This window comes from Salvelinus fontinalis, chromosome 33 (assembly GCF_029448725.1).
Source record: "Salvelinus fontinalis isolate EN_2023a chromosome 33, ASM2944872v1, whole genome shotgun sequence".
Taxonomy (NCBI): domain Eukaryota; kingdom Metazoa; phylum Chordata; class Actinopteri; order Salmoniformes; family Salmonidae; genus Salvelinus; species Salvelinus fontinalis.
In genome coordinates, this window is record NC_074697.1 from 25,174,177 (window position 1) to 25,189,650 (window position 15,474).

The window sequence follows — 15,474 nt, forward strand, 5'->3', positions numbered from 1 at the left end:
CAAATTGATTAAATACATTCATTCCTACATAGCCTACATATACATGCATTCATTTTATTCCCATCAGTTAGTATAGTCGTTTATAGTAGTTTTTATTATCCTTTGATTGCTTTTAAAGAATAGCTATTACAATAATAATAGTATATTTGTAATTTGTGTGTGAGCCCAAATGCATCAACTAGACTACCTGCATACGTAGCATACCTACACATTCATTGTAATCCCACCAGTTGGGCCTAACATAATAGGCCTGAAGCTTGTGACAAAATATCATGCTTTTGTATGACCAAATATTTCAATTCATTCTACTTAGTAGGCTACACACTTCTCTATTACAATTAACTATGCACATCCAGGTCATTTCCGAGGTTGAGAGTTGCGTCTGAAAATCAGTAGTCTTATTGATTTTTGGAGAAATAATATGAACACAATAATTAGCTGATAAAAGGTTAGGCCTAATACTAAAGCAGATAATAATAATGCTAATGATAATAATAATAACACCTCCAATGGTCATCTGAGATATTGTATCATATCATATAGTTTTTAAACTCCTTGTGCAATTAGTCTGTATGTAGGGAAGACTAAAGGAGCGAGACCGGTTTGGGCTGCGCTGAGATAGAGAGAGCGGTTGAGGGACAAAGAGTGTGTCTGTCAGTCATAGAGAGATAGTGCGTATTAGACCATTCTAGACCATATTAGAGACACATAATTCCCTCAGATTACGCAGATCTACAAAGAATTCGAAAAAAATAACCGATTTTGGTAAACTCCCATATCTACTGGGTGAAATACCACAGTGTGCCATCACAACAGCAATATTTGTAACCCGTTGCCACAAGAAAAGGGCAACTAGTGAAGAACAAACACCATTGTAAATACAAACCATATTTATGTTGATTTATTTTCCTTTTTGTACTTTAACCATTTGCACATCGTCATAAACACTGTATATATATATATATATACATAATATGACATTTGTAATGTCTTTATTCGTTTGGAACTTCCGTGAGAGTAATGTTTACTGTTCATTTTTATTGTTTATTTCACTTATGTATATTATAACTACTTCACTTGCTTTGACAATGTTAACGTGTGTTTTCATGCCAATAAAGCGCCTTGAATTGAATAGTGGGAGAGAGAGAGGGACAGTGCGAGAGGGGGCGAGGGAGAGAGAGCGAGAGAGACGTTGATTGACATCTGCAGTGAGTGTCATGCAGTAAAGATGTGTATGGGGAGATCGTTTATATATAGCGGCGCGTCCGGGCACATTGTACTCAGATCATAAAAAACACTCTGAAGCGCACTGCGCGGCTCAAGTTGAAGGCAACTGCAGTTAGTACGGCTCAGGGATAGAACAAAGCAAGCCTGTTCCGAAAACGGAAAACTAAAATGCATCAATAAATCGCTTGAAGACACCTAACTCTCAAGTTTGAACTGGTTTCGTTTTGATATTTTGAGTTAATATTTGGGCACAGTGCGAAAGCCAAGCACATCGGGACATCATGCACTGTCAAGCCGAGTTGAGACTCTCCTCCTCCGGGCAGCTGAAAGCAGCCAGGCGTCGCTACAAGACTTTTATGATTGACGAAATTCTTTCCAAGGAAACATGTGATTACTTTGAGAAACTTTCTCTTTACTCAGTATGCCCTTCACTCATCGTTAGGCCTAAACCTCTGCACTCATGTTCGGGTAAGTGAATATGCTTGAACTCTGTCAAATCAAGGGATGCTGATGAATGCATAATGGTGTTAATGGTTTATATATAATATTTCTATGCATGCAGTGAATGCTAATCATCATTGTATTAAAACTACATCTGATTTTGTTTATCATGAACAAAGTGAGTTACAGGCATATTCTTCTTATTCTTCTGTAACGCTCAAGCGATCGTCCATCATGTGTCTACTCATATCACGAAATACTTAAAGGCTAATGGTTATATTAGGACTATTGACAAAATATCTTACATTCAGTTGTCAGTAGAGACCATAACATGACGCAACACACCTGTGCAGAATCTATTACATGTCAAATAATAGCTTTAGAGAAATTGAGCTGCATCTGCATGACTTTATTTTCGATACATCTACTCTAATATAAGCAAATACGGAACAGGGACAGGTCCAGAATCACATTAGACGTCATGATTGTCAATTAATGTTTAACAATGCAAGACACGCACTATAGAAATGGACCATGTGTAAAATGAATTCAGGCGACTGGTCTGACTTGCACTTTTACTCATGGTGGACCTTTATATTCCTGTTAGGCCTGCTGTCTATATTTATCAAAGGTCTATATGATGGTGAATACTATTGTGATAGCCTGCTATTTACAGAGATTTTGTCATGTAACTTTAACCCGTGAAATTATGAAATCAAAAGCACCAAATAAATGCAACATGTATTAGACTTGATAGTTTTAATTTCCTTTTAAAAAAGCAGAAATTAATCAATCCTTTTCCAACCCAACACATTATTTCACAGTTTAACTGTAATTCCATGTTATTTCATTCACAATTAAATCCTAATGCACTGGGACCTATAACATTTATTTAACAATTCCTCAAAATACTGTCTCACAAGCAATCAGCAAATCCCTCCAATCAGTCTAGATTAGTAGTCTTATATATTACTCTGACATTCAGATCATTATCAGCATCAGTCTTTTACGTTCATGTTAAAGATACAGGATGAACCAAGTCCCAGTGTTGTAATCAAGGAGGTTTGTAAAGTGAAACCTAGTTCCCCGTTAATTATGTTGACACTGTTAATTTAACATATTCTCTTCTGACAAAAGACACAAACTCAGAACACACAACAACCAATCCTGCACTTAGTTGAACAGCAGGCTTTTGGTTTCTAGAGCCGTAACCACTAGGCCACTTGTCCTCATTCAGAAGGATTAATGTGGGCGCTGTGCTAAACCCAGAGCCTTGCCGAATTACATTACTGCTGCCACATTGCATTTACTGAAGCATGGGCAATGCCCTCTACCTAACTCTCTTTCCGTGTATATGGGGGTGCAAGATGTGGCCAGAGTTCCACGGTTTGATATTGGTGAGGGCAGGTACATGGTGGTTAAGGCCAAGGTTAGTATGTCATCACTGATGGACATTTGTCCACGTGACACTACAGATGATTGTGCAAACACCATGAAAGTTTACCGTATGCTGATAAAGTGTGCAAGTCAGCCCCAATGACCTTTATTCATAGAAGTATGTTGCTTTGTGAAGAGAGATTCATTGCAATTGTCATCTCGTAAATTGCAGGACAACTCATAAATTGATGGGTTACGTGCACTTGATCCAACTGTTTCAGTGAGGAAGACTACCTTCATTCAGTATCCCGAAAGGCCAATCAAAACAAATAATTATTGCATGTTCTTCCTTAATCAATACAAGCAGATTTGAAAAAGCACAAAACAAAACATTGGCACAGTGTGAAGACACAGATAATGCTTTGTTTACAAATCATCTAGCAGCACTTGATTTCTCTAAATCATCATCAACATCAACTCCCTTTTCTTCCCACTTATCATGTTTTACTAACTGTCATTTAAACACAATTACTGTTGTTCTGCAGTCAGTCATAAAAGCTTTCACCACTGTGTTATACAGGGAATTGACAAATTAATTTTCCTAAAAAACATTTGGCATGAAAGACTATCACATTTTTGTCCTTCAATTGCAGCAGGATTTCTAAATCCATTCTTAATGGGTTATCCTGCTGTTATGAGTCAAAACAACATTGACTACTGCTCTCTCCAGTAACTATTATGATAATTGCCTAAACTATGAAAAAATAGCCACTGCAATTTGATGATGACAGTGACAAAGGTATAAATAGCAGGCGATGTGGGGTTTGGGTGTGTGCCAGAGGGCACTGTAAAGGGTTTTGGCAACCCTGTGACGGATGGATAGAGTAACCAGCCCACATCTCACTAACCAGTGCCCACCACTTATTCGTAGCTGAGGAGGTGTGAGACACAGTATAGTCCCGCACTTCAATGGCTTGTAACGCTTAATATAGAAGCTGGCAGGCTTATAGGCCCAGGGCCAGTGAAAGGCCATTGGCCCGATGTGGTCCCCATCAGTGCAAGTGGACTCTATATTTTTACAGTGTGGAGCTTCTGCTCCAGCAGTTACCAGTAGAGGCTGCTATAGGACAGTGGTGCTGGGCAGGCAACAAACCAGGCTGTGAGGCCTGGAGGGCTTTTACCCAAATTAACAGCTGTTTGTTTGTTCTTGATGTAATATGGCATCAACTAGTAGGATGCCACTCAACATGTCAACAAAGCGATTACTCCTCTCTTTGATCCGGCAACCCCCTCTGTTCTGTGATGATTTTGTCTGTCACAGATCATGCCTCTCTGCTCCATGCTTTATGTTTCACAACGGTCCATTTTCCCTGTGCCAAGCCAAATGCCCTTACGACAGTATACACAGTAAAACCAGTTGATGAGCTCAGAGCGCATTCTCTGCTCTCGTTTTGTGCCTTGTAAAACTACAGGAGTGATAGACCTGCTAGACAGACCTGACCTCCAGCGGAACATTACCTTGCTGGGGAGCAGTGAACAGTGTAATGGCGGCGGGTTACAATATTTCAGTTTGAGTCTTATCTCTCAGCAGAACCCAGTGCAAGGCTTTTAGTTGGATTTCTGTAAGGAGGTGCGAGAGATAAAGATCAACTCCGGCATAATCTCACATGAGAGCGCGATGAAAAACAGCCAAATAGGAGGGTGTGGACCTCGAGGGGCCCAGGTACTGCAGCATAGTCCTATGCCACCGCTGAGGGTTTAGGGAAGAAAGCAGACAGAGCCAAGGGTTTTCATCCCATTTTAACAGTTAATCCACCACAGACAATAAGGCCTGCTATTAACCATGAGGCTTGCTTGAGAAGTAGGATCATGTCTCTGTTAACACAGTATGTATTGACCCATGCAACCACCACACGCACACACACACGCACGCACTTACACACACACACACACACACACACACACACACACACACACACACACACACACAACATTTTTACAGTAGATTGCACTGCAGACACAATGCCGTCGTATTGGTACACAAGTACCATCTCAAAATGAGAAAATAGCATCACAACACTACACATAACATTCTAGAAACCTCAAAACATCTCATGAAACCCAAATTTGAGTTGAAATTGGCACTTAACTGATCTGATCTGTGAAAGTTGAAACAGATTAAAAAGCAGCATACCCTGTTGCCCATCCCATCCCTGCAGTGTTTGACTTGGGCTGGCTTGGCAAGACGGCTGTTGAGTGAAGAAATATATGTCTCATGTAACACTTCTCAACCTGTCACCACATGATGTACCCAAAGCAGTAGATGTTGCTGTAGGTTCATTTGGCCTCTGAGTGCCAAGTCTTGAATCATCATCTTGGAATCCAATTAAACAAAGAGAAAAGGTGCAGAAAATAAGGAGTAAAAATCAAACAACCAATGAGCTTGTTGCTGGAGATTTCACTGCAAACAGTAAAATGGTGACTCATTCTACTGAGTAACTGTCATTGTCAAAGCCTTCAAATGATAAACAGTACCAGGCAAAAGTTTTAGAACACCTACTCATTCAAGCATTTTTCTCAATTTTTACTATTTTCTACATTGTAGAATAATAGTGAAGACATCAAAACTATGAAATAACACATATGGAATCATGTAGTAACCAAAAAAGTGTTAAACAAATCAAAATATATTTTATATTTGAGATTCTTCAAAGTAGCCCCCTTTGCCTTGATGACAGCTTTGCACACTCTTGGCATTCTCTCAATCAGCTTCATGAGCTAGTCACCTGGAATGCATTTCATTTTTACAGGTGTGCCTTCTTAAAAGTTAATTAGTGGAATTTCTTTCATTCATAATGCGTTTGAGCCAATCAGTTGTGTTGTGACAAGGTAGGGGTGGTATACAGAAGACAGCCCTATTTGGTAAAAGACCAAGCCCATATTATGGCAAGAACAGCTCAAACAAGCTAAGAGAAACAACAGTCCATCATTATTTGAAGACATGAAGGTCAGTCGATCTGGAAAATTTCAAGAACTTTGAAAGTTTCTTCAAGTGCAGTCGCAAAAACCATCAAGCACTTTGATGAAACTGGCTCTCATGAGGACCGCCACAGGAAAGGAAGACCCAGAGTTACCTCTGCTGCAGAGGATAAGATCATTAGAGTTAACTGCACCTCAGAAATTTTAGCCCAAATAAATGCTTCATGGGGTTCAAGTAACAGACACATCTCAACATCAACTGTTCAGAGGAGACTGCGTGAATCAGGCCTTCATGGTTGAATTGCTGCAAATTAAACACTACTAACGGACACCAATAATAAGAAGAGACTTGCTTGGGCTAAGAAACACAAATAATGTACATTATACCGGTGGAAATCTGTCCTTTGGTCTAATGAGTCCAAATTTGAGATTTTTTGGTTCTAACTGCAGTGTTTTTGTGCGATGCAGAGTAGGTGAACGGATGATCTCCGCATGTGTGGTTTCCCCCGAGAAGCATGGAGAAGCTTTGCTGGTGGCATGGTCTGTGATTTATTTAAAATTCAAGACACACTTAACCAGCATGGCTACTACAGCATTCTGCAGCGATACGCCATCTCATCTGGTTTGCTCTTAGTGAGACTATCATTTGTTTTTCAACAGGACAATGGCCCAACCCACCTCCAGGCTGTGTAAGGGCTATTTGACCAAGAAGGAAAGTGATGGAGTGCTGCATCAGATGACCTAGCCTCCACAATCATCCGACCTCAACCCAATTGAGATGGTTTGGGATGAGTTGGACCACAGAGTGAAGGAAAAGCGGCCAACAGGTGCTCAGCATATGTGGGAACTCCTTCAAGACTGTTGGAAAGGCTTTCCAGTTGAAGCTGGTTAAGAGAATGCCAAGAGTGTGCAAAGCTGTCATCAAGGCAAAGTACTTTGAAGAATCTAAAATATATTTAGATTTGTTTAACACTTTTTTGGTTACTACATGATTCCATATGTGTTGTTACATAGTTTTGATGTCTTCATTATTATTCAACAATGTAGATAAGAGGAAAAATAAAGAAAAACCCTTCATTGAGTGGGTGTGTCCAAACTTTTGACTGGTACTGTATATAAGGTAATTTAAACTCTAAAAATCTCAATTTAAAAAAACTTCAATAACGATTACATTATCGATACCGTATGATAAACAGGCATGTGTGTATCAAATGTTTCCAGCCTATTCTTGATCTATTATTAGGAAGTATTTAGTCTGTAATGACTACCACAAGCACATGTGCCAGTCCGATCATTCCGATTGTGCTTGTCAAGAGTATCAGTGTGCTTTAGCATGGACAGAGTGCACTCTCCCTCCTACACAAATGGTTTATTTGTAGACTTTTGACCGGGCATTGGCGCTTGTCAACAATGTGTCAGATCTGGGCTCAGGAAGCCAGCTCAGTTGTCAGTGGAAAGTCATCATGAGGTCTGATTTTTCCCTTCTGACAAGCATCCAAAAGACACAGCTGTCACAACTCTGAAGACAACCTCAAGCTCTGCATTGACAGGAGATTTCCTGAAGAACGTGAAAGAAATCAAGATGTTTCTGTTCTTGCTTTTCAATCAATCTTCTCATTTAAAATGACAGGAACAATTCATCACTTGGTGTAACGGTGGTCCTCCTCCTCTTCAACCGAAGAGGAGTAGTGATGGAACCAAGGCGCAGCGTTGTGAAATGACCTATTTAATAAAGACACGACAAAACAACGAAGACAGAAAACAAACTATACTTGAATTAACTAACAAAATAACAAAACGAATGTGTAGACAGACCTGAATTATACGAACTTACATAAAACACGAAGAACGCACGAACAGGGAAAATAGACTACACAAAAAGAACGATGTACAAAACAAACCGAACAGTCCCGTATGGTGAGACAAACACTGACACAGGAGACAACCACCCACAACGAACACTGTGAAACAACCTACCTAAATATGACTCTCAATTAGAGGAACGCCAAACACCTGCCTCTAATTGAGAGCCATACCAGGCAACCCTTAAACCAACATAGAAACAGACAACATAGAATGCCCACCCAAACTCACGTCCTGACCAACTAACACATACAACAAACTAACAGAAATAGGTCAGGAACGTGACACTTGGACTTATTATGTTATGATATCTCTGTGTATTTTGTATTATTCCATAATAATACCAATATATTTCCGAAAGATACATATATGTGTTAAAATGTAACAGAGATAAATATGCCATTTAATAAAAAACAAGTTAGGACATCTGCACAGTTCACCTCAGTTTGTTACAATCTCAACATCAAAGACAGATGTAATATAGGAGAGAAACAGAAAGAGAACAAAAGAGAAAAAGAGAGAGAGCGTTATGGAGGGAAGGAGACATCAGACAGCAGCAGCGATTCTCCGAGGTGAACGATTAGTGATGAGCTCAGTGCCCTGCGATGATGTCTTGCGTGATGTCATGTATATAGGGATGAGCCCGAGGTGCTGTCTGAGAGAATGGGGGATGCAGATATGGTAGGGGCAGGCTGCAGCGAGTAATCCCCCCCCCCCCCCCCCCCCTTGTGCCATGCTCAATTACCTCCCAGACCAACCAACCCCCTGTCACACCAGCTCCCATAACTGCTGAACATTACTGAAAATGTCAGGGAAAGGGGATACAATTTTTAGACCACGGTCTGCCTGGGTGTATCCTCTCAGTTGTGCGTGTAGGGTTTGAATAATATAGCTTGTCTATGTGTTGGTGGAGAGATAAGAGAGGCAGATCCACAACAGGAAGTGAGGAACACACAAGGGGAAAGAGTATTCTGTGTATGTAATGTGACAGCATAATGTCCTCTCTACTCCGTCATTGGATTTTATCTCTCTATATCTTCTTCCTCAACACATCCCTCTCTCCTGCCACATAGCAGACAGAGCATTAGTTTCTATGTCAGTCTTAGTTCAGTTGTAAATTATGCCATGGGTATCTGCTGTTTATTTGAAGCCATAAGTTTTTTCCCACCAGATATTATGTTTATGCTAGAGCGCCGTCCTTGGTCTTGGCTCCAGTGGGTGGCCACCCCAGACATTTGTTACTTTTTATTGGTTCTGGCGTCTTGCTGCATCTGTCTGCATAGATAAAGAGATAGAGAGAGAAGAGAGGTGGGGGGTGGGCGGAGAGCAAGACGAGAGAGAGAGAGGAATCATGAGGGAGAGAGTTAAACGGCGAGGGGCATAGTCACTTTGGATTTACAGCCTTGTGTGTGTTTGTGTGTGTTCAGGGTGTCAAAGACACATCATTTATCTGGCCAATGATTTTCTTTTATTGGTGGGTTCAGAGTAGAAGAGTAAAACACACAGTCCGTCATTAAGATCTAAACCTTCTACATCAAAGAGGTCAAAACACTTTTCGTAAAAAAAGAACAATTAAAAAGAACCCAGTCTAAATGATTATTACAGGTCTATAAAAACTACTATCCGTGGTGATGCATACAGTACCAAATAAAACCACTACTAAAAATAGGAATTTTAAAGTACAATTGTATTTATTGCTCTGCATTTTACCCTGTCTCTGACCTATCTCTCTTTTTGCTTTTTTAGGTTCCTCCTCACTGCGGGCCTACCCCCTCCTATCAGTCATCACGCGGCAGCCCCCTCACCTTTCCCAGCCCTCCTCCCCCGGCCGGGTTCCCAACCTGACCCTACTCTCCCCCCAGCACCACTCCCGGGTCTCCGAGCCCTCCCACAGCGAGACACCTGTCAGCATCAGCAGCGAGTCAGACACGGAGCACAGCACCCCCCGGCTAAAGAAGCCTAGACGCAGCCGCACCATCTTCACCGAGCTGCAGCTCATGGGCCTGGAGAAGAAGTTCCAGAAACAGAAGTACCTCTCCACCCCTGATAGGTCAGTATCGTATTGTATCTCGCCACTGATAGGCCAAAATGAAAGCAGAGTCTGATTGGTTACTTGAAAGAAGCTACCTCCTGATAGATCAGTATTATACTACCTCTCAAATGTCATACCGTATTTCATTCGGTGACACTCAAGCTGGTGAAAATGAGAAATTCTGTGAAAGCAACCAAACTTCATAAAACAAATGCAATAGCTGACTAGAGGTTCAGCATCAACATCATAACATTTTGATGTATGTCCTGGGTAATGTGTCATGTAATGTTAAGTTCTCTAATCCAGGCATTACCTCAGCATTCTAGTTGAGACAAGAGTAACGTTTTAACCATAAGCTCTTGAATAGCAAAAAGCCTCAACAAAGAAACACTGCTCCATTCAAGAAAATCGGGAACTCTGCCAACACAAGCAAACAGAAATATACTCCATTGATTGACTGCCAATCGTGTAATATAGGTGCAGGTGTATATAAAATGCATTTAGCTTTATACACTGTATTTAGATGAGGTAATATTCATGTTAATATCCATGTCGTAGGTTCCAGTCCCTGGGTCATTTTCGAGACCTGACATACCACCATAACACATTTTCCCTTTTATTTTAAACACCACTTTCATATTTGGCCTACCGGACGTATTTCCATTATAACCCAATTTAATATTGAGCCATAAACCTCAGATTTTCCTTCGGTCGAGCAACAAGAACACCAGACAGCTAACGTTAGTAAACCTCAGCAACACATGGTTACAACAGCTTGTTCAGAGCGAGAAGATAAATCATTATTTTACTAAAACTCAACAGCCACGAAATGCTTTAAAAATGGTCAGTTATTTTTTATATTGTTGTAGATTTGTACTAAAAAGGCCCAACTGTATTTACTGTACTATTTTAAAACCTGCCTGTTCCTTCTTGGCCCTGAAGAATCTGAAAAATAATTGGGAGAGCATGTTTGTTATCAACCCTGTCTATAGAGGGGTTAGCGATTTATGAGGCAAAACAGGCGGGGTTGGCTTAGATTGTTGACAACATGTAAATGATCTTTGGTCTCCAATGTTTATCGAAAACATAAAGATGTTTGTAGGATGAGCACTTGTTGTCTCTAAAACACATCGTAACAGTTGTTGATTAGCTAGCTAGCCATATTAGCATAGACGTGACATCAGTAAAAACACATCAAAGCAAGACATAGTATCAAGAACAAGCTGAAACGAGCCAACTACGATTCCCCAAATGGCAGATTCTTGTTATTTTTGCCAGCTATCTGGCCATCCAGAATCACAACAACACACGGCGTTCTGCCATGATGAAATGTGCGCATTATTTTTGTGACGTTATCAACTAACCTGTTTATACACATCTCCTCCTGGGGAAAAACTCCCACAATGCATCTCTTCTTCAATGCAAATCACACTTCTCTGTTCTAGCCAATGAGCCACACCACACCTCCCCTGTGAACTCCCAGGCAGGCTGAGGTAGACTACAACAGCCCAGCGGTGATCCAAACGACCCCCCCTGTCCTCACTGAAAAATCTCTATAATGCCAATAATCAAATTCCCTCTGGCTGTGATGAACTAATTAAACCCACAGCTGGATGGAAAACATAAACAGAGAAAATCCCCTTTCAAAGCCCACATCACAAGTGTGGCGTGCTCCCCAGTTCACTTTGTTATGATCCAAAGATAACTCCTTGTCTGCTTTTTTTTCTTGAGCTATTACTTGGCTTGGAGACACTGTGGTCTTTGACTGAGACAATGCTCTGAGGAAAACAGCATATAAAAAGCCCCTAACACCACACCACAGACTGTAATGATTTAAATCATTAGGCAATAATGATTTTATTTAATTGAGATTAGTATAATCATCATCATTATCATTATGCATTAAGCTGCAACTAAAATCCCTGCTGATACAGGTTAGAGACTTGAACAGTAAACAGAGGACTTCTAAGTGCCTCCAGCAGAGTCATTCTACAGTACTGTATGGCAGTCTGTTGCTGTAAGTGTGTGGTTTCCCTCCATAGAAGACTAATGACCATAAATAACTGGGGTGCTTTCCCCTCCTGAAATTACTTTCCTTGCCTCTAGTCCCTCCACTGGGCGGTTTGCCTGTATTTTTGGTGTAGAGTGGTTTTCTTTTTTTAAAGTATGCACACACTTTTCTTCTGCACTCAATCATTGAGGCCGTGCGGCTGTCTATACTGTCTACAGTTGTATGGACTGAAGTTCCCTCTATGTAATACTTTAAAATCAGGTCAGATAGAGATGGTGAGGTCGGGAAAGAAGGGAGGATGAGAAGATAGGAAGAGGAAACAAGATCAGAGGGCAAGCTGATGGATCAGTAGTAATCTCTCTCTCTCTCTCACCCCTCTCTCTCTCTCACCCCTCTCTATCTCTCTCTCACCCCTCTCTCTCTCTCTCTCACCCCTCTCTCTTTCCCACACCCCTCTCTCTCTCTCTTTACATCAAATGAAAGCCAGTTCCACGCATTTGAGTGTGAAGGACTTAGAATTGAGATGTGGCGGAAATCTAATTTCAAAAACCAGATAAAGCCCCCTCCCTCTGTAGGCTGATCCGTCTTTCACTGACCTCCTTCCTGGAATATCATGTTGCACGCCAACCAATATCCTTATTAGTCATGGAACAGAACATGTGGTGGAAGTGTCCAGGATTCCATACCCCTCTGAACATCCAGATACAAATGCTTTGATTGGATAACTGAACTCCCTTACAGTTGTTGAATAGCTAGCTAGCCATATTAGCATAGACGTGACATCAGTAAAAACACGTCAAAACAAGACATGGTATCAAGAACAAGCTGAACAAACCCTCAATAAGGGTTCTCCTATATGCTGCGGGTGTAAAGTCTCTCTCTGGGCCATAAGAGGGTGTATCAAAGATACTACACTACTTTGATGCACCATGCCAGAATGTGGTTATAAAGTCATGGTTAGGATGCAAGCTAGTCTCCAAAGGGAACGTCATCTAGATGATACAATGTATATGGCTGATGATGGCATGCATTTCAGGGCAGGATAGTCAACAGGTGATTGGAAAGCTAAAGTAACTCATTCATTTTAGTTTGATTACTCCAGCTACATCCTCTCTGTGTAAATCAGTTGTCTATCTCCTGCTGCTTTTCATCTTATAAAGAATGAATTCAAGTTTCAAAAACATGTACACTGAGTTGCTGTGTGTACTGTGTGTCTTTGTTTCCCTGCAGACTAGACCTGGCCCAGTCCCTAGGCCTCACACAACTTCAGGTGAAGACCTGGTACCAGAACAGAAGGATGAAGTGGAAGAAAATGGTGAGAGCGTCACACACCCATAACAACAATGACCCTGGGTCAGTGTAGAGAGAAGGAGTGGTAGGGATGGAAATGTCTGGGTTTGAGGGATGATGAGGGACTGGGACACCAAAGTCTAGTCTAGTCAGGTCAGCAGCTCAGAGAACAAAAGTCTCATATCGTTAACTCCCCAGATTAATGACCCTATGTGGGGCAGCTCAGAGCCATACATCTTCACTTTATTACTATAATAACCATGGTCGCCTTTGACCGCAGCCAGCATTTATCACAACCCCACTGAGCCATGTGTCTGTGTTTGTGTGGGATATGTTGCTCCAGGTGCTGAAGGGAGGACAGGAGGCCCCCACCAAGCCCAAGGGCAGGCCCAAGAAGAACTCCATCCCCACCACCGAGGAGATCGAGGCAGAGGAAAGGCTGGCCAGGCTGGCTGAGGATGAGAGGATGAGGATCGCAGCCGGAGAGGCCTTGGCCCACGGAAAAGCTCCCCAATCGGAACCCCAGAACCTCAGCACGGTCACCGGGGAAACAGAGACCCACAATCCCACGGCGGTGAGCGAGGGTCGAGTTCAGCGAGAGCAGCCACTCCCAATGCAGTCAGAGATACACGCCACCAGCTAAATAAGACAATTATTAATGTATGAATGAAACAGCTAAAGACTGGTGCTGACTGGAAAACAGAAACACTTACTGTAGTGGCTCAGGATCGCTGAAAAAAGCCTGTCTGGTGTAGATTATTCAGTCGTGTTTGAGGTTTGACTGTACTGGATGACATTCATAGGTACGGTAGATCATTTGAGTTTTGCCATATCACTTTTGGCGTATACTGGAATAAAACGAGTTTACATATAGTGTCAGGCATATACATAGAAATGAAAAATCCAGAATTGTACAGTGCATTTTGTCCCTGTGTCAACAGTGTCACCTCCCCAGCATCAAACCTGCTTGTTCTACTGCAAGAGGACTCCTTTAGTCACATGCTATACAGTTTGCCTGAGTATTGTAGTTATAACATAACATAAAATGACCACACTGGTCATGGTGCCTTTTTCTCTCAGAGGATGTCACAAGTTTTATCAGTCTAGAAACACCAAGGTTTATTAATAATAAATGAAGTGTTATTTTACAGTGTTTGACTTTTGCCTATTAAAAATAATACATAATTACTATATGCTCTGGATTACAGTTAACACTGCCGTTGTACCTGTTCTATACAGTTTTGAACGAAATTGTATTTCTGTCCCAGAGCCACAGCATCGTCTCGTTTAATTGGTGAATGAACTTATGTTGTGTTCCTTTTGCATTTGATGTTTCCAAAACAATATATTTCAATTTGTATCTATAAAGACATGCACTGTAACATACTCTAGCAATATTCTGTAAATAAAAATATATGTTAGTTAATGATATACAGTATATGTAAATTATTATATTTTAATTTGGAGAAAAATAAGGTGTATCGAATCCTTTACCCTTACCTTTTGACTCTGGGGCAGAGTGATTTTACTGCCACGAGGGAAGCCTCTTAAACTGTCAGAGACTGTAGAATTGAGTAAATCACAGCCTGTGCCAAAGAAACGAGGAAACTGCCAAACATTTAAAATCTTTTAGAGAGGTTCTCAGCCCGCAGGCCTTTGCATCAAAGGAGCACTCCTCCAAATCTGCCTTACAGACTCCCCACATAAAACTCTCTTCAGCTGCTTGTCAACACTTTTATTTTCCGCTTTGGCCTCCTGTTGTTTCCTTCCAAAGATGTCTATTTGTAAAGAGTTCCTTTTTTAAAACAAAAATTCTATTTTTAGTTTGATATAAACTAGTACAGTATTTTTCTGATGTAAATAATGCTTGTTGGTAAGCTACTGAATAGTTATTTTGGCATGGACAACAAAATGCTGATTGTTCTGTATGTTGTTATTTTTACCATGTGTTTTGTGCTTTTAAATACACTTAATAAAATGGCAATCATTTCCATATGAATGATGAAAGTCCACCATTATTATTATTATCATGTGAATTACTATTTTGAAAAAATTAAATAGCAGACCATAAGCATGGACTCCAAGGTTAGTTGATTTTCAAGAAACCACAGTTGTATTTTAACACTATTTGAACCAGAATTAAGTGTACTCCTAGGCTTATTTAATCTTCATCCATAAAAATATCTTTATGCTCTCACTATGCTACAAGGAATCTTTGGTTTGATCTGATATGCAATGCAAATACATAAACATG

At 40.8% G+C, this 15,474-nt stretch overlaps 1 protein-coding gene across 1 annotated transcript; it reads left to right on the forward strand.

The window, feature by feature from the left end:
* The first annotated feature begins 1,318 nt into the window (after positions 1–1,318).
* Positions 1,319–15,133, forward strand: LOC129831875 (homeobox protein BarH-like 2). The gene is made up of 4 exons (XM_055895412.1): positions 1,319–1,695; positions 9,634–9,937; positions 13,161–13,245; positions 13,564–15,133. Exons 1-4 carry the CDS (start codon positions 1,509–1,511, stop codon positions 13,861–13,863), a joined length of 876 nt encoding a protein of 291 aa, XP_055751387.1. The 5' UTR covers positions 1,319–1,508; the 3' UTR covers positions 13,864–15,133.
* Positions 15,134–15,474: the final 341 nt, after the last annotated feature.

Coding starts and splice junctions, on each gene's coding strand:
- LOC129831875 (XM_055895412.1), top strand. CDS start 1,509: ATGCACTGTCAAGCCGAGTTGAGACTCTCCTCCTCCGGGCAGCTGAAA. Junction 1,696..9,633: donor ACCTCTGCACTCATGTTCGG/GTAAGTGAATAT, acceptor TTGCTTTTTTAG/GTTCCTCCTCACTGCGGGCC. Junction 9,938..13,160: donor TACCTCTCCACCCCTGATAG/GTCAGTATCGTA, acceptor GTTTCCCTGCAG/ACTAGACCTGGCCCAGTCCC.